The sequence below is a fragment of the Astyanax mexicanus genome, chromosome 18 (assembly GCF_023375975.1).
Source record: "Astyanax mexicanus isolate ESR-SI-001 chromosome 18, AstMex3_surface, whole genome shotgun sequence".
Taxonomy (NCBI): domain Eukaryota; kingdom Metazoa; phylum Chordata; class Actinopteri; order Characiformes; family Acestrorhamphidae; genus Astyanax; species Astyanax mexicanus.
The window spans coordinates 10,490,820-10,510,228 of record NC_064425.1 but is presented as its reverse complement, the minus strand read 5'-3'; the positions used below and the strand labels follow the sequence as shown (position 1 = coordinate 10,510,228).

General features: G+C 38.1%; 1 protein-coding gene across 7 annotated transcripts in view; it reads right to left on the bottom strand.

Moving 5' to 3' along the window:
* Positions 1-274: 274 nt before the first annotated feature.
* The window catches only part of wu:fb16f03 (eukaryotic translation initiation factor 4 gamma 1), a 47,895-nt gene continuing 28,760 nt past the window's right edge, over positions 275-19,409 (bottom strand). For all 7 annotated transcript variants that reach the window (XM_007247664.4, XM_007247666.4, XM_007247665.4 and 4 more), the window contains 20 exons: positions 18,373-18,568; positions 17,747-17,880; positions 17,432-17,554; positions 15,804-16,184; positions 15,009-15,155; positions 13,712-13,948; positions 12,664-12,768; positions 10,426-10,734; positions 9,532-9,643; positions 9,093-9,201; positions 7,709-7,995; positions 6,860-6,981; positions 6,115-6,287; positions 5,874-5,999; positions 5,111-5,192; positions 3,901-3,999; positions 3,625-3,768; positions 3,191-3,272; positions 2,227-2,367; positions 275-2,005 (listed from right to left, as the gene is read on the bottom strand). In XM_007247664.4, coding sequence (XP_007247726.3) covers positions 1,824-2,005; positions 2,227-2,367; positions 3,191-3,272; positions 3,625-3,768; positions 3,901-3,999; positions 5,111-5,192; positions 5,874-5,999; positions 6,115-6,287; positions 6,860-6,981; positions 7,709-7,995; positions 9,093-9,201; positions 9,532-9,643; positions 10,426-10,734; positions 12,664-12,768; positions 13,712-13,948; positions 15,009-15,155; positions 15,804-16,184; positions 17,432-17,554; positions 17,747-17,880; positions 18,373-18,568 — 3,291 coding nt within the window. In that variant the 3' untranslated portion in view covers positions 275-1,823. The remainder of the gene's footprint in view (positions 2,006-2,226; positions 2,368-3,190; positions 3,273-3,624; positions 3,769-3,900; positions 4,000-5,110; positions 5,193-5,873; positions 6,000-6,114; positions 6,288-6,859; positions 6,982-7,708; positions 7,996-9,092; positions 9,202-9,531; positions 9,644-10,425; positions 10,735-12,663; positions 12,769-13,711; positions 13,949-15,008; positions 15,156-15,803; positions 16,185-17,431; positions 17,555-17,746; positions 17,881-18,372; positions 18,569-19,409) is intronic.

Genomic DNA, 19,409 nt, shown 5'->3' with positions numbered 1-19,409 from the left:
TAAAGTTGTGGGTCGGGTAAAATGGTGGGTTGGGTAAAGTTTGACCAGTAATTTAACCAGAAGTGATCAAACATTTGCATACAAATATTAAACTCTTACCATAGCACGAAATGACAGATGTTATAAAGTCACATCTAAAAGGTCATCGTACCCTGAAGGATGTTTAAAAGTTTGATTATCAGGGCAGCTACAACAGAGGCCAATAAAGCAGAACACAGCAAAAGAAGTTCATTTTCATTAATTTCAGGAATAACTTTACACTCAACCCAAGAGCTGTAGCTTTTTTTCATTTTTTATTGCAATGTTCTTTATTATCTTTTCCAGTTTCAGATGTGAAAAGAGCAATTAATTTCTCTTAATTAAATACTTAATAAAGTAAAGCAAAAAAAGAAAATATTTACAAAAAGGCTGTAATGAAGAAACTCGAGGAGGATAATTACACAAGCCGGGGCAGCTAAACCACGGAGAGGCAAACAGCATATAAATAGGACTGGCGGAGAGAGAGAAAAGACAGAAATGGAAAGAAAAATTAAAAGAAAAGGAAAAATTGTCATTAAAGTAAGCATTTTTATTCATGTAAAAGAAACAAAAACAAACAAAAAAGGATATTTATTTACAGGACTCTCCTAAAATGCATTTCCACCCCCAGGTAGCTGAAAAGGCCTTTAAGGATTCGTACTGTTTTCATTTCATGATCTATTTTATTATTTTTTTTTTTTTGGCTTTTATACTTTTAATACTTTCATCATTTCTGTTTAAAGTTGATCTCTCTAAATATGTTCAAGTTTTAGTATTGATTCTTATTTGTAAAATGCACTAACAGGTGGCGGCAGGTCAGCGAACCCCCCAATCCTCCTTCCCGCCGTTCTTTTAGTCTTTATTTTATTTTCTTCTTCTTTTTCTTCTTCTTATTGTGTTTCCGAAGTGAAGAAGAGTAAAGGTAAAACCAGACGGGTTATGGGGTAACGAGTGAAGCCCCGCCCCAGCAGCAGCAAATAAACATCAAAGTCGACCCCTTTCCCGCCCAGGTTTCCTTGAAGCCAGCCGGAGAAGAAGTGGTTTGACCACACCCCCCCCCACAGTTTCAACTGTCCAATCAAGGTTTTGGGTCAGTTTTTTTTTGTTGTTGTTGCAAAAAACACAAAAACTAACAAAAACACAAAAAAACCCACACACTCCACTTCATTCACCCTCTAACACTTGTGGAGGAAACAAAACAAACAAAAAGTTCATCAACCAATCAAACGCAGAGAAACAATCGCAGAATGGTATACAGCCCTCGCTCCCCTCTGCAAGAGCGATATACCGTTTTATTCCGTCCACACAGAACGGGGTGCGGAGCGTCCGAACACGGTGCATGTAGGAATTCAAAAAATAGAACTCTGAGCAGCTTTTTCCTTAAATCAGGAGTCCTTAACTGTCGCAGCGGCGTCGTAACGGAAGTCTTCGTCATTGTTTTTTTTTTCCTCCGTTTAGCGACGCTAACATCTTCCACGTCAACGGGAGCGAAAAAAACTGGAAGTAGCAAATCGAACAGCGAAAACGGAACAAAGTCTCCCACGGCTTCTAAGGCTTATCATCCTCTCTCCAACCGAACTTTCCAAAAATCAGCAATTCAGATCATAAAGACATTCGGTAGCACAAAACAAAAAAACTAAACCGAAGAAAAAAAAAATCTAAATCGAATCCTTCACTAGAAGTTTCTCTCGTTTCGCTTGTTATTTTCCCCTCATCTTCATCTCCAGACAGAACCTCCCTCAATTCAGACAGACATCATTCTCTCAGATATCGTCCTCCTCCCTCGAGTGGGTGGAGCCGGAGATTTAGCTGTTGTCCGATTCGTCCTCTGCCTCCCGCAGCCAGGTGAAGAAGGCGGTGACAGATTTAAGGGCGACGCCCTTGCCCTGCTGTTCGGCTGGATCTTTGCTGGACTCCCACTTGTAGAAGCCTTCCTCCTTGATCACGTCCTCATCGTACAGAACATCGAAGAACATCCGCAACAGATCTGTTACAACAAAAAAACAACAATGTTTCGTTCATTAAAATTAAGACATTTTTAAAAGAGGTTCAACACTGGACTGCAGGTCATGCGGCCCACAGGCTGAATCGGACACCGCTGAGCTAAGTAAACATTTTTAACCACAATCTTCAACAGATACACCTGTGTTACATGTTCACACAGTGAGCCTCACACACGTTCACACACACACACACACACACACTTACTAGGTGGCTGCTCCATCTGTACCATCAGGCCCTGTAATGCATAGAGTGCCTGCAGCTCCTTCTGCTCATCCTTAATATAACGCTGGAGCAGCTTGGCCCTCTGGGAGATCTCCTTAGCGTCTACTTTATATGGGTTCTCACCTGTATGTGTCAGACATACACAAGTATATAAACACACAAACAAACACATACAATAAATCAATATCATGTTCTTAGAAAGAGGGCAAGAAAGAGAGGGAAAAAGACAGTGAGAGAGAAAGAGTGAGAGAAAAAGAGAGTTACTGAGAAAAAGAGTGAGAACGAAAGAGAAAAAGTAAAAAAAAGAGAGTGAGAAAGAGATTAAACAGAGAAAAAAGAGAGAGAGAGAAATACAATTAGTGAGTTGTGTGTAAACTTTAAACCGCAGAAGCTCAGAAAAACGTTTTAGCACAATAAACTCTATAAAGCTAAACAAAGATTTGTAGAGCAAATTTCCTAAACTTTTTAGGTATTTGATTTTTTTCTAAACTTATCCAGGCATAGAAATTGCTATTTTTTTTCTATGACCTTTCCAGATTTTTTAAAATATATATTTAAAATAAATAAATATATATATATATATATATATTTTTTTTTTTTCTTCTTCCCTTTATTTTTTTTCTAGGGTATTGATTAAAACTGAAGGACATTAAAACTATAAAGTATGCATTTGCAATTATGGAGTAAACAAAAAAAAGTTAACCAAAGCCAAAATATGTTTTATACATTTTATACGGGAAGATCAAACATTTTTTTGTCTGCTACTTTTAACTGTGTGTGTGTTCCTTCATAATGCTTAAATCTCCATGTTGTAATGTAGTAAATACATATATATTGGAGGGATATGCACGTTATAAAGTAAACAACGAAGTAAGCATCCAATTTCATTTTTTTTTAACAGACAGAATATGCCGCCAGTCACACAGATCTCAAGCAAATGACTTACAAATGATTGCATTCTGACAGACACTGGTCATCAAAGCTCTCACAAATGTGTTAGACGACATCTGCTGCTCGTCCAGGTTAGCCTGCAGGAAAGCAAAGGGAAGAGTTTATTAAGTTTGGTTTGCTCACAAATGTTCAGGAAGATTGATCTGACTTGGCTCTGTAGAATGGTGGTGAACCGTTCTACTGTGCAGCATTGGCTGCACCTTCAAATATGACCTTACCACAAATTTCAGCAGCTAAACTTTCTAAAAATGCTTTCTAGGAACAAGTTCTGTGGATTAATGTTGTTCAAATAGACTAGGCGTGCCAAATGTTTTTACATGCAGATAGACAAGCCTACAGAGAATCCTCACAGTTCTTGAACTTTCTTTTCATTGTTTTTTTAATTAAGAAGTTAATTCTGAATAGCTGAAGCATGAAATTGTGCAGTACCTCCACCCAGTCATAAATCTGCTGATTGTCCGCCTTGTCCTGCAGCAGCACGTCCAGCTGTTTGGAGATTTCTTCTGTACTCAGAGATTTTCTGCTGCTGCCACTACTCTTCACACACTCCTCGCCCAGAGTATACTCAACCCCCTACACAGACACAGAGACAGACACAGGTTGAAAAAATATGGTCACATTGCATATCTCCTTACTCTCTTTATAGTGAACTACAAGTCATTAAACTTCATTGTGGCGCTTAACAGACTTGATTTCTGATCAAACCTTGTCTGTCACAAATTTGTTGACGTCTTGATCCTCTGGTAGGAAGTCCTTCCAACTGAGCCCCGACTCTCTCCACATAGTTCCCACCTTCTTATCGCTCTACAAAAAGAGAAGACAAAAGAAAAGGGACATTTATTCAATGTCTTAAACAGTTTTCAGGCATTAACTTGTTTGGGTGATCGGATCATATTTACGTTTCATGTTTCCACATAAAAAGCAAGGTGTAAAAACCCCCAATATGCATTGCACACTGTCGTTTGTTTGTTAGATTTTTTTTACCCAATTTTACCCCCCAAAAAATTACAGTTTGCCTTATAATCCGGAGCTTCTTATTATTATCGTACGCAAGAATATCGCCAACATTTTTGAATATCGTGAACGATATTAAACCCTGAAATATCGTGCCATATCACTTATCCCTAATTATCACATCAGGGTGAGACTTTTTTTTGCTGTTTTTAGCAAAAGAAAAAAATTCACACTGGTCTCATTTCCCATTAAATATCTACTAGAGACAGATTGTATCTATCCAGTATCATACATTTTTACTGCAGCACTGGATATATGGAGATATATGGAGTTCATTATTAGTATTGTGCAGTAGTGTATTCCTGACAAAAAACTTTTTTTTTTGCAATATCGTCAAGAGTATCGTTATCGCAAAAATACCATAAAATATTGTGATATTATTTTAGGGTCATATCGCCCACCCCTACTTCTTTTGTATGAATTTTCTCAGTCGGGTATTAAGGAGCGGTATAGCCACTCCACTGAAGAACAACATAAGAGTGAGCACTAGCAGCTCTAGCTCTAGCCGAGGTGAGTATATTGGACTGTAGTCTGCGTGTTCGCAACGTTAAAACAATCAGTGTGAGACAAACAAATCAGTGTTTCACATTTTTAACTGAATTACTGAAAAAAATTAAACTTTTCAATGATACTCTATTTTTTTAAGATGCATAAGTACTGTATGTTCAAATGATTAATAAATCACGTGGTAAAATTTGATAGGGTTCAGTCATGTTACAGAAAAGTGTTGAGACAAAATGTGAACAAATGCTAAAATGTTAAAATAAATGTAGAGAAAAGCACACATCCTCAAAGTGAAAGGTGGGCTATGAGAACATGAGAACCCTTAACAAGCTCATTACACACTGGTACATACAATCAATACAGCATGCTTATACAAACAGCACAAAAACACACGTACCATTCCTTTGCAGAGCAGGTTGAGGATTTGAGCCAGTAAATCTCCGGCTTTATCAATAGGTGTCAGAGGCTTCGCCACTTCCCTGCAGATCAAAGTTAACACAGTGTGTTAAACTACACAACATTAATGTATAGTTTCTTATATATAAACCTGATCATGTGATGTCAGGACAACATTAGCCAATCAGATGAGATTTTCTACATTGTTTGCGTACTGTTGTGTTCTATACCTTGCAAAGCCAGATGTGGAAATGGGGCTAGGGGAATGGCAGGGGCAGGTTCAGAGGCTACAAGTTACACAGATTACCTTGACCACCACAGATTTTAAATAAGAAAATGCTGTCTGAAGCTCTACTGACACAAGGTGCCAGTTCTTAACGTTCCTTTAACAACCAAAATTTCATAACTACTGGGCAGCTGCCTATAAATCTTGAAATATGTACTGTACTACATTACTGTACCAAATAAATAAGGTAAGCTCAAAAGAACAAGATGAACGTTGCATAAGTTGCACAAAATCAGACCCAGAATTTGTGCGAGAACTGAAATTTAGTTCTAATTTAACAGCTTTTTAGAGTAGTAACCCTAGCAAACACTGGTGTAAACCCAATAAAATAGAGTCCAGGGTTAATAAGAGGCTAAAATCTCAGTTTCACTTAATGAATTTCCAATCTCCAAGTCGGCAAACATGCTTATGGTGCGACTCTAGATCTAGGACAGGTTATAACAGTTCCTGGGATGGTAAGAAGCAAAGTGGGCCTCACCTAAAGAGTGAACCCATCGGGATTCCACCCTCATGCAGCATAGGAGTGATCAGCTCAGCCAGGTACACCCAGATATGAGGGATATCAATGGCCATGTCTTCTGCCACCTCCAAAACCTCCATAAGCCTGAAACACACAAAAACATAACAAATATGTAATATAGCAAAAAAAAAAAAATAAATAAATAAATAAATAAATTTCCAGGACAACAAAATGGGCTTTATTCATTTAAATATCCTACCCCTTGTAGTATTGTTGTGTAGATAGTGTTCCAGCTTTGATGAGCTGGTGAAATAGTAGGCCGAGGTGCTCCCGGGCGATGGTGCTGCGCTCCAGCGTCGACTCAATCCCCGTCCGTACAAAGATGCACAGCAGAGCAGCGCAGTTCAGCTCTACCACACACTGCAGCGCCTCCTACAGGGCAAGAGAACAGCAACTTTTAAAATTGATTAGACAATTAGTTACGATTATTTCTGTCATGCCCTCTATTTGTTCTTCCTGTTAGTGAGAGTTATGATGCAATGCATGTTTTGTTATTTAATAAATTATATTTTAATCATTTCTATTTTATTTCCATTTCCTCCCGTTTTAGCTACGCCAATTGTCCCACCCATTCAGCAGCTACTCAGCTTTATATCCCCCATTACTAGAGATACCACAACACAAGGAGGACTAGCACATGCCTCCTCTGACACAGGTAACGTCAGCCACCACCTCTTTTCTGCTGCTGATGCAGCATTACAGAGTAGCATAACAGCGCACTCGGAGGAAAGCGCAGTGACTTGGTTCTGATACATCAGCTCACAGATGCCTTGTGCTGATCAACATCATGTTTTGGAGTGATGGGGGGGGGGGGGGGCCATCTACCCACCCAGAGAGAGCAAGGCCAACTGTGCTCTCTTTGGTCTCTGGCAGCTGATGGCAAGCTGCATGACAGGGATTCGAACCATACAATTACACCCCTATAACTGACCAAACAAACAAACCTTCAGGTCGTTGATGTGTAGGTACTCCTCTATGATGGCTGTAGATTTCTTCTCGAGCTCCTCAGGGCTCAGTGCGGGTTTAGATGGGGCAGGTGGGGGAGTTTGGGCAGGCTCTCTCCTCACTACAGAAAAACACAAGCATAAACACAACTGGTTAAATAACACACTTAACACTAAAACTGCTTTAAGATCAGGTGTGGGGCACAACATTGTTAGAGAGGTCCGATCTCTAATGCTAGTATATGGAATGGAGTACTGGCACAGCTTTTATTTCTGTTTAGCCACTCTTTTTGCCGTTTAGTGGCAATATTATTGCCGCTGGCTGAAAGCAAGCAGCTAGCTAACGAATGCATCTAATTCAGTGCCACTAAGAACAGGGTTCATACACTTTTTAACCAATGAATTTTCATTTTTTCATGACTTTTTCATGTCTTTAAGGCAAATTTCCATGACCATTCGATTTTTCATGACCAGAACATTAGTGCAAACGTGGACAATAAAACCAAAAAGCAACTTAAACTATAATCAGAATTGATTATATTAGGCCTAAAATGAATCTTATAAAAATGCTGACACAATCTTTAAAATACAATGTGTGTCAGATCCTGAGAGCTCCACAGTGTCGGGTTAAATTACTGAACTGAACTCTGGGCTGACATATTTGTTAGCTCAAAATAGATTTTCTCCATCAATAAACAATAAATAAACAATAAACAAAAAAGGATTTTGTGTAAACATTTTAAAATATTGTGAAATTATAATTTTTATCTATTTAGCCCTTGTCTTCTTAACAATAAAGAAACTGTCCCCACATTCATTCTGAAGCAGCAAATATCCGATTCCCCTCACCGTTCTCCTTGCTGGGGGCTCGGTCACGGCTGTTGCGCTCTCTCTCTCTTTCTCTCTGTCTCTCCCTCTCTCGTTCCCGTTCCCTCTCTCGGTCCCTGTCCCGCTCGTCAGTCATGCTGGCCACGCGGCGCACGGCCTCGGCCGCTCTCTCCCGCTCGCCTCCGCGTTCATCCTTCTCCCGGCTAAAGCTCCGCTTGGTAACAGCAGGCCGGTTCCGGTCCAGCCGGTCAGGCCCACGATCGTCCCTCCGCTCAAACCGGTCTCCACGCTCACGACTCGAGCTGTTCCTGAGAGACACAGAGAAAATCAAAGAGAGTTTCAACTCCCAAGCCTGAGATATTTGATTTTGAGTATCTGCTGATACAGATTCCCGATCCGGTACTCAAAGCAGTGTAAAAAGAAAAAATTAAACAAATAAATACATTTTACCAAAATGTAAAAAAACTGAATGTACTAAAAGAACTAAAATGGCCATAAAAATGATTTCCATTTACATACACAACTTTTCTTAAATAAACTAACTAAAAACACAACAACAATTCTAAAAATCTTAATTAAAGGCCCAATCCCACTTACCCCTACCTCTTGTTTTCAAGTGAAACCATTCCTCTTGGAACAGAGTTAAAGCTGCTGGATAACTAGTTAACTTTAGGGCACTGAATGTCTTCAGAAAGTGGGGAAGGGCGCGTAAAAAATATATTATAACTGTTTATTCCTTTATAACTCTGTGATGGGGAGCTGAAATTAGCTTTAATTAGCTTTTATTCTATTTTATTTTTCGTTCCTCCTTAAATGCTGCAGCTTCTGCCGTCTGTTGCACTATTTAAGGTGGAACGAGAAGTTAGCGATCTTTTTTTTCTTGGTATGAAGAATTTGACCATAAAACATTGAAAAAGCACGTTAAACTCTGGTAAAATAGAGCTAAGAGTCACTTTGTGTTGCCAGCTTATCACTGATTCTCATACCTCTCTGTTTGAAGTGTGCTGAATCGGAAAAATCTCAGTTTGAAGGGCTAACAAGCCCTATTCCTTCCCCTAACCTATCTCTTCAGCCTAACGAGAATCGGGACACCCCTACCCCTCGGCATGCAGGTGCAAAACAGAGGGGTAGGGGGAAGGGTCAAGGGGTAAAATGGGATTGGGCCAAAATCATGATCATTTTTTCTATATGCTAACCCTAATCTAAGCCTAAAATAAATTAAATAGTTAAATTATTTGGTAATATTTGGTATAAATCCTCGGACCCCTGACCATAACCACTTGCTATGTGATGTACAGTTCAGTTCTGTAAATTCTATTATAGTGGTTGGGTGTATATGGTGTAGCAGCAGTACAGGCAGAGAAAGATTGATGGATGAGTGAAAGTGAGCAGTGTGAAGTCTGACCTCTGAGGAACTCTCCTGTCTGAATCAGGGTTGGAAGAGGAGGATACGGATGAAGACTGCTGAAGAGCAGAGAATCGATTCAGAGTGCTGGTTCGACCAGAGTCCTGAGCTGTTCAAATACAGAGAGAGCAAACAGACAAAACAACAGGTTTAGACACCTACTTCAACAATATACTACATTTCTTCTTTATTTATATATTTTTATCCATTAAATGTATTAAGATATTGTCTACTCTGAAAACCTGAAGGTTTGTATTTGCTTTAAAATACTCTTTTCATTCACAAACTGAAGACACTTTTAGTGAACTGCACTGTCATAGTGTATAAAACGGCAATTAGAGATGGCTTGATGGTTGATAAACAGCCCACCTGAGCATGCTCACATTTTGAGAACCCTGAAAAACAGATATAAGCATGAACACAGACAGCCAAAACTTACCAGCTTCAATGGGTTTGGCTCCAGTCCCACCACTACTTCCTTTACCCCAGCTTCCCCATGTTCCTTTACCCCCAGGGGCAAGAAGCTGATTATTAAAGTCCATTGCTGCTGGCTATGGAAATAGAACGAGAGAAAGGACACAACCACACATGAATGATTATTAAAGGGAAAAAAAAACCTGGAATGGCTTTCAGTTAACAGCTGTGCTGAACTTCTTCAAGAGTTAATTCCTTGAATTTCTTGCCTCTTAAGGTGCTTTAACAAATGAAGATCAGACAATCCGAAACACATTAAGAATTTAGAAAGTATCCTCAAGTGCAGTCGCAAAGACCATCAAAAACATTATGATGAAACTGGCACTCATCAGGACCAGAATAGTCTGGATGACTTCATTACTCATGTACAATGCAGGAAAAAAAAGAAGAACATTAAAGGAGGTGCGTCTAAACGTTTGACGTTTAATAATATATAAAAATATATAAATATATTTTTAATATATTTTTTTTAATTTATAAAAAAAAAACATAATATATTTATAAATAAGTTAAAATATACTTAAATTAATTGACCATTTCTTGTAACCAAGTGATATTGTCAATGTGAAATTGCTTCTGAAGCAGCAGCTGATTGGACTTAAGTCTCTGGCTTGAGGAAGTAATTAATTACATGACTGCTGGTTGTACCTAGGCGATCTATCTAATGCAAAGGATCTTGCTGATGTCATTGTTCAGGCACTGTTCAGACTGCTGATTGTACCTAAGGGCTTGGTTATAGGATTGCTCACTGTACCAAGGGGGGTCTGACTGACAGGTAATCTAGCTAAGGTGTGTCTTCAGTTATTCATTTTCGGATGGAACCTGTACCCAGGTGAGATTGTGTGACTGCTGGTTGTACCTTGGTGATCTTGCTGAGGCGGGAGGCATCGATGGTTCGGTTTTTAGTGGAGATGGGGACCGTGTTCCAGCCCTCGTCAGGGCCCTGGCGGTCACGGGGTCCAGGCGTGTGAGGACCACCACGGGAACCCATACCCCCACCTCCTCCACCACCACCTCCTCCTCCTCCACCACTTCCTCGCCCATCCTTCTTAGAGAGGAGCTGCTGCTGGACCTTAGCCTGCTCCCGGTGTTCCTCCAGCTCAGCCTCTTTATGGATCTGCTCAATAGTCTTAGGACCCTGATCCCCACGCCTGGGAACCCAGTTACACTAGAAATGGGATAAAATTAGACAAAACAACAGTATAAGGAACTGTTAAATATAAATAATATTTTAGTTGGTTGTGCAACGACTAGTGCTTTAATAACTGCAACTCCATACACACGGTTAGCCATTGTTCAAATTTTTTTTTTTTTATTGGAGGAAATGTTCTAAAGGTTCTAAATTAGATTTAATAAAAGTGTCATTTTCTGTTATGATATATAAGGTTATCATTATTATTAGTGCCAATTAACTGTTATTAATAATTTCTGGGACAACATTGCTTGCAAAAAAAATATCATCATAAAAGGCATTATGTTCAGTGTTATTTTGTATTATTATTTATAAATTATAGTATTGCAATTGCTAATATAATCTGAAAAACAAGACAACATACATTATAGCAGTGTGATTTATTCAATTGTGAAAAAAGGCTAAATAAAAACATTTTGATCAATATTTAATTTTGCCTGGGTTCAGCCAAAAAGTTTCATTTCAGTAAACTCCTAGTGACTACTGATTGTACGTGATCTTGCTGAGGCAAGTATTCAGTTACATGAATTAAAATCATGATCAAAATACTACCAATAAAAAAAAAAACATTAAAAAAAAGTTACAATTCTGATGTATATCTTACAATAATATCAATAACTGAGACAAAAGTTAAGTAATTATCATACTACATTACCAGAGACATGCTGAGCTGTAGTCATTCACTGCCAAAACACATCTACACACCCGTTCACACACACACACACACTCCTACAATGCTTGCTCTGTCTCGCTTCCACAAAAACGAAACTTTGCCTGGTTCCAGTAAGCCATGTGTGGGTGGGTGTGTTCATATGGTACCACTAGGAACACTATTAATTCACTATAGCCCTCCTAACACACACAAAACAAAAACAAAAACACACAAAACAAAAACAAAAACACACAAAACAAAAACAAAAACACACAAAACAAAAACAAAAACACACAAAACAAAAACAAAAACACACAAAACAAAAACAAAAACACACAAAACAAAAACAAAAACACACAAAACAAAAACACACAAAACACACAAAACCAAAACCAACACACACACACACACACACACACACACACACACACACACACACACACACACACACACACACACACACACACACACACACACACACACACACACACACACACACACACACACACACACACAGTTCAAATAAGACTTCTATATAGCATTGTGTACAACAAATACTAAAGTACTGAAATCATCCAGTACATCCCTTATTAACAGATTTCCCTGCATTTATCTTTATTTTGTCTACGCATATTTTTTTTCATACTACACTGCACAATTATTTCGGGTTCAATCAAAAATAATCATCCAAATGTTATTGTGATATGCCTAGTTGCAGACTGCAACTACACAATAACATTTGGACGATAATTTTTGATTGAACCCGAAATTATTGTGCATATATTACTGTCAGTTTAACATCTTTAGAACTTATGCAACTGTTATAATGATACTACAATATTATAATAAGCATTTATTCATTATTTATTCATTACTTTTAAAGAGCAATTACATTAAAATCTAAAGAATGTTTTTTAATTTGAATTAAAAATAAACAATGCTTGAGTATGATAAATAAAATGTAATTAAAATAGAATAGAAAATAAAATAAAACAGCTAATTCACATTAAGGGCATTAACAGGCTCTCCCTTCTAAATAGAAACGATAGGTAATTTTTGTATCTGCAAAATTATTGTGGTCATGTCCATATTAAATGTACAATAACGTAGATAACTTAATTATTGTGAAAACATCTGGATTAGTAGATGCCCTAATAACTCACTATCATTCACAGATTCACAGAATCAGACACACTGTTCTGTCCTACTATTGGTTTAATCATGCTGTCTTAAGGTAAGATCATGTTAATTACCCGTCGTAGGTCGATAACATCCTGCAGCATGAAGCGAATTCTTGATGAGGTCTTCCTCTCCTTAATGATCTTCTCCATCTGGTGGAAATACTGATCCATGCGGGGCTGAAATGAGAGAGAATTAAAGGAAGATGATGAGAAAATGCAAAGTCTAATTAACCACATTCTGTACTCATTATTCATAAAACTGACTAGAAGTGTACAAACTATCAGAAATACCCTAAAACACAACAGGACTGGCTTCTGGTAACAACACCAATTGTAAGTCTAAGGTCAGTGCAGTGTTTCCCTGGAAAATCTTACAGCACTTCATGCTTCCCTCTGCTGACAACTTTTATTGGCACACTGCCCATACTAATACCAATTGGTCTTATATAACAGCCTTTTCTTTCTGAGGTACTGATTTTTGGGATTTCATTGGTTGTAAGCTATAATCAATACCTTTGCAATGAGCTCAACTGCTGGATGCAGTCGAACACTAACAGTGAATTTTGCAACATCTAAGGTAAAAACCTTCCCAAAAGCGTAAAGGCTGTACCTAAAGCAGAATGGGACCTTGGTTTTGGAAGAAACATAGTCAAACTTTTGTCAACATGACAATACACCATTTGGTTAGACTCAAACCTTCATACTACATGCTCAATTTTCACAATTAAGGCATTTTTTTGGATGAAAAACCACACAACAAACAGACTTGCATATCTAAAATGCTATCTTTCAGACATCGTGTGGAACTGATTCATATAGGTGCATCCTAGTCTGTTCATGTTCCACAAAGAACCATAACTATAGCTTCCCTATAGATAAATGGTAAGCACTTGTGCATATGAGGTTAAAGAAAGCCAAAGAGATGAAAAAAGCAGACATGAGCAGAGAAAAAAAAAAGAATGAAGTAAGAATTTGAGAGGTACTGAGGATCTCCGCCCATTTATGGAGCACAAAAAGCGGGCAAAAAAAAAAAAAAAAAAGTTGCATACGTTTTTAACATACAAGTTCTTGTTTAAAAAAACAAACAAACAAAAAAAAACACCTTTATTCTGAACACTACCTTGGCCTTCTCGAAGTCAAGGTCCTTGCCGATGGTGGAGAGCAGTCTGCAGAGGCACTCTAAGCTCTCCTCATCGTGGTTCTTCAACAACTTGACAATGCAGTCATGCATGATGTTCTCAGTCAGCATCTTCAGCTTGAACAGCTCGCCGATGAACTTGATGTTGCCGAGCGATCGGCGTCTGGCCTTGTCCTTTGCCTCCTCCAGTTCTTCCTTCAGCCTCTGCTTCTCCTCCCCCTGTGGAAAATACAATAATTTACTGAACAGTATGAAGGAACAGAAGATGCAGAGGCATTGCACTCCTATAAGCAGTTGTGACATGCATGCTTTAAACAGCACAGAGTATGCGAATGCTGCAAGAGCTATTCCTGCTATTTCTGTTTGTGGCACAAACTGTTTGTGGCATCCATTTCCCATTCACTGAACAGGGAAAATCTAGTGGCAGTTTAAATGATAAATTGGGCAAAAAACACTTTACAAACTCTCTCAAATTTAATGTTTGAACCACTGGATTTATAAAACAATAAGTCACTATAAAGTACTAAACTGTCTTAATACTGTAGGTTTAGATGGCTGAATAGAGAAAGTGCAGAAAATTAAGGAGATACAAAAATGTCAATTTTATTTCAGCAATGTTGTGTCTAATGTATTATTATTATTATTATTATTATTATTATTATTATTATTATTATTATTTTTATTATTAATTAATATAATCATGTGTAAAAATACATCAATGTGTAAAAAAAAGAAACACCAACTATCGGTCAATAATTACTCTACTTATTTGTCATAAAAGTTTATCAAAGCATTATAATTTAGTACAACAGCAAAATAGACATTATTAAAACATTTAAACTTTTTTATTTTTGCACTTTATGCCTTTAATTATGGAGGTATTAACCTCTACTCACTCAACAACCTTTGCTTGTCTATGCAGTAAAAGGAACCCCTTTGGATCCATAACGAACAATTTATTTTTTTAAAATAAGGATGAGTGTGAAAAATCTTTTAAAGATCTAACAAAAAAAAAACTAAGTTAATGTAAAACCTTAAGTTGATGTTTGTTTCTTTACGGAAACAGGTGTTTTTTATGGCACAGCACAAGAAGTCATTTGAAGCCCCTGCATTTTTAAGAACGCATTTTTAAAACACTCTTAAACTTTAAACCCATCATTTTTGAAGGGGTGTTCACATACTGTGTTTGATTTCTCAGTAGCTTGCTGACATTCTCATGTCTAGCCAGTAGGGCTGTGAAGAAGAAAACCTTCATTCAGTGTAGCAGTTGACCTCTTACCACTGTGGCAGCATCCAGCTCCTTCTGTTTCTTCTCAAAGATCTCGTCGTCATCCTTGTCCTTCTCAAACTCTTTTTGACAACGATTCAGCAACAGTTTTCTGAAGTTCACAGTCACTCCTGGCTTATCAGTGGTAGGCACTTTCAGCTGCAGACAGCAAAAGAGAGAAACGCATCACTTTTTATGGAAATTCGTGTAGTCCTGTGTTTAGTGATATGCAAAACCTATGGCATTACAGTCCACCAAAATGTGGATGAATATCAAACGGTTTCCAACAGCCTATCTAGTGCACTCAAGGGCAATTCGTGGGCATATTTATTGAGCTACACATACAGAGGTAGTGTGTAACACTAAAAAACATGCCAGTCAGAGTCTCATAATGGAGTTGTAGAGGTTCTTAATGAAGTCCTGCAATAAATAATCCATCAGATTGATGTAGCTTGATGTAGATGTAGAGGTATAAGAGTGTTAATAGTGTATCCAATAGCATCCCACACATTTTCAAAAAGGGATTGGTCTGGAGATGCAGCTGGCCATGGTACAGCATCTGTTTCTACAAGGCTAAGCATTATAAAAGACATCAGCAGTATGTGGAAGTATTGTCCTGCTGGAATAGTGCATGAAATGTGCATTGTTAAAGCCCTGCCACTATGATCGGGAGATCACTGGTTCAAATCCCGGTCATGCAGCTTGCCATAACAGCTGAATGGATGTATTTTATAAGGACATTCCTGAGAACAATCCAGTCTGTGCTCCACAACAGGACCCTGAAATTTACCCAAACAAGCAACTCACCCCCAAAAGGCAGCGGCACATGTTGGCATAGGCTACAGAGAAGTTGGGTTCAGAGATGGCCTTCTCGAAGATGAGGTCGATGACGCCCTTCAGCCTCTCCTCTGTGTCGATGGTGAGCTCAGTCACTTGTTTCATCAGCGACTGAAACATCTGTGGAGTGAGCTTGTTTAAGATGCTGCGGACTCTGCGGAAAAGCTCCTGTGTCCGTATGGTCTCGGGGTCATCGTCTTCTGCACGGCCCGCTCGCTTCAGCGTCGGCTTCCACGCCTTCTCAGCCTTGTTCAGCTGAACATCGTCACTCAGAGAAACTGTGGCGATGATCTTACGGGGCTCCTTACGGGAACCCTGAGCAGAGCGCCGTGGACCACCCATACCGGGGGGCTGGAGGAGACAAAGCACATAAATGACATGTTATCCTTAGATAGATGGATGGATAAGTAATGTCGGTACCACTTTAAAATAAGACTACCTTTATAAAGGGTTTATAAATGGCTTACAATAAGTTTATTAATGGTTACTAATTAGGTTGTAAATGCCTTAAAAATCATTAATAATCGGTTATAACACATACGTAGAAAGGGCAACAATGACCTGTTGTTTGCCAAATAGTGAAGCCATCTATAGCCTACAGCCATCTATAATGTTGGCCTTTCTACCTATATGTGTTACAACTGATTAGTAATGATTAAGGCATTTACAACCTAGATTGTAACCATTACTGAACTAATTGTAAACCATTTATAAACCCTTTATAAAGGTAGTCTTATTTTAAAGTGTATATGTCAATAATGTCAATAACTTAGAAATAAAAAAAACTAAGAAAAAAAAAAGAAAAAGAAAAAAAAGGACAGATGTTTAGAAGAATAAGATGGTTCAGTGGCTGAGTGAGTGAATACGAAAAACAAAGGATAAACAAATAGAAAGAGAAGAACGGAAATATATGAGAATTAAACAGAAAGATAAAGACAGACAGAATATGAAGGGTAAAAAAGATAATTAGGAAAGACAAGGAAAGTTAGATAGAAATAATAATGAATAAAAAACAAAAAATAAGTAAAAAAAAACTAAACAATATAAGAGATAAACAGGCAAAAAGGTACAAATTAATTAAAACATTAGGTAGAATGAAATATAAACAGAGAAAGATATAAAAAAGTAACATGGAACCAAAGGAGGGAATAAGAAAGGAGAAAATAATGAAAAAAGATTAAAGAACAGACAAAAAAAAAACATGGAAAAACAAAAAAAAGGATAAAAGATAAAACAAAGACATAAAAGAATAATTGACTGTCCGACAGTCACAAGGAAAACGTCGGAAACCAAGGGGAAAAAAGGGAGAGGAAAAATGGCAGAAAAGACAGAAAAGAAGGTAGGAAAGGGGAAGAGGAGAAAAGTAACGGAGAAAAGGTGAAAGGCAAGAAAAAAGAACGTAGAAAAGGTGAAAGGCAAGAAGGAATGAAAATTAAAAGGTAAAAGGCAAGAAAAAAAATAAAGGAGAAAGGCAAGAAGGAAAGTAAAGAAAAAGTTGAAAGGCAAGATAAAAGAAAGGAGAAAAGAAAAAAGGCAAGAAGGACAGAAAGAAGAAAAGGTGTGTGTGTGCGTATTATATTAGAGGAGGAGAAACTGACCGGTCCTCTGCCCCCTCCTGCAGGCTGTCGGCCAAGGTTGGCGAATGAAGGGGTGAAGTCAGGCCCGCAGTTCATCCCGGGCAGCCTGCTGGGGTCCAACGGCCGCAGAGGGGTCTTATTAGCCTTAAAAAAGAGAAAGTCAGACATATATCTATGTGATTTATTTAACCTTATTGGAGTAATGTAATATGAATCTGACTTTGTATAAGAACAGTGTGAACACAAACTGGATCGTTTGCATTTGATTTTTCAAACACTTTATGAGGTCTGAGATCAGATTCACACACAAGATCAACAGAACACAACATCCAGTACCTTATCCAGCACCACGTCGCTGATGTGCGGCAGCCCCTCTGGTTTGTTCATGCTGGCGCTGATGAACTGAAATCCCAGCAGGAATTCACGGTCATATTTCTTCTTCTCCTCCGGGTTCAGAGGCTTCCACTGCTCTGTGATCATCAGAGAGGAGGAGCTTCATTACACACAGAACATGCTAATGTCTCCAACAACAAGTACACATTAAAGGGGAACGGTTAGCTTGTCCTCTGTAGTAGAATAATTAACCCTTTTTGTTGAATTCACGAAAAACCCAGAACTAGGCCTGTTCAGATAAAGATAATGATTTTACTGTGGGTGTGTTTGCGTGTCTGTGAGTATACGTATAAACCCTCAGCCGATATGTTGACTACTAAGTAAAACAAACATGTAGAATGAATTTGTAAGAAAATTATGAATTTTTTTTTTTATACTGTTTATAATGTAATTATTTCTTGTTATTGGGCAAAACGCGAAAAAAAAATATTTCAGTAATGTTATTTTTTAAATATTTTAATTTACACAGTCCTTTTAAAGTTCCTTATTATAAAAACAAAAATGAACACATCCACCCAAACAGAACTTATGCAATGTAGTCCTAAAATAATAATAAGTTAATAAAATACCTTCTTTATACTGGTATTTTTGTTCGGTGGGCGTGGCAGGGGCAGAGCCTTGCGGTTGGATGTTTTCAGCATCAAGTTTATCCTCCTTTTCCTCCCATGTTTCGTCTACTTCCTCAACAGGGGGCGGGGCCACAGGGGTAGGCTCCTCCCGCTCAGGCTTGGCAGGGGGTGTGGCCTCAGGCTGAGGGGGCGTTGGCTGTTTGGGAGAAGAAGAAGAAACTGCTTTAGTTTCCTAGTATCAAATCTGAGAACAGCATAGTGGCAACATTCAGGCTTATATTAGGAAAAGTCGACGCCTACACAAAGCTTCACTTCAGACCACAGTTTTAGACTCCTCACTCCCTTAAAAGCTTTAATCAGGTCATCTGTGTAAGCAAACAGCACTGCTGCACAGTTACGCAGGCTTGGAAGGAGCTTTGTAAAAGTAACAAATATTTGATTTTTTAAAAACTATACAGCAACATGTTTTACAAAAAAAAATAAAAAAAAATTTGGCTCAACGTATGCAGTAGTAAAACTCCAAAATTATGACTTCCGATACGATTCTTGCCTAAATATCTCAATAAAGATAAAGAAACAATACCATGGCAAAAACCTAAAACATCAGAAATTAATGGAATCACAGAATATTAAACATAACACTAAAATTGTGTTTTATTATTCATAAGAGGAGGGTCTCTCCTAACCAGAAAATGGTGCATCAGCCCCCATCCTCCCCACAATCTCCCATTTGGAATTAAAGTTGAAAAAAATAACCGAGTCATTGTTTGTGTTTTGATTAAGTCAAACTCTGAAATCCAAGGGAAACTGAAAAACATAAGGAATTTAAAAGCTGGGAGACATTTAATCTTTAAAATCTGCCATAATTGCCTGAACCATCATGTGATCTATGTGGTGTTTGGATGCTTTAAGAAACTTACGCCATGTGTTGAGTGTGAGTCAACTCATTGAGTGAATCGGTTCACAAATCAAACGCATATTGGAATCAATGTTTTAAAATATTCTACCTTCTTACAAAGCCTATAATACTGGAATGT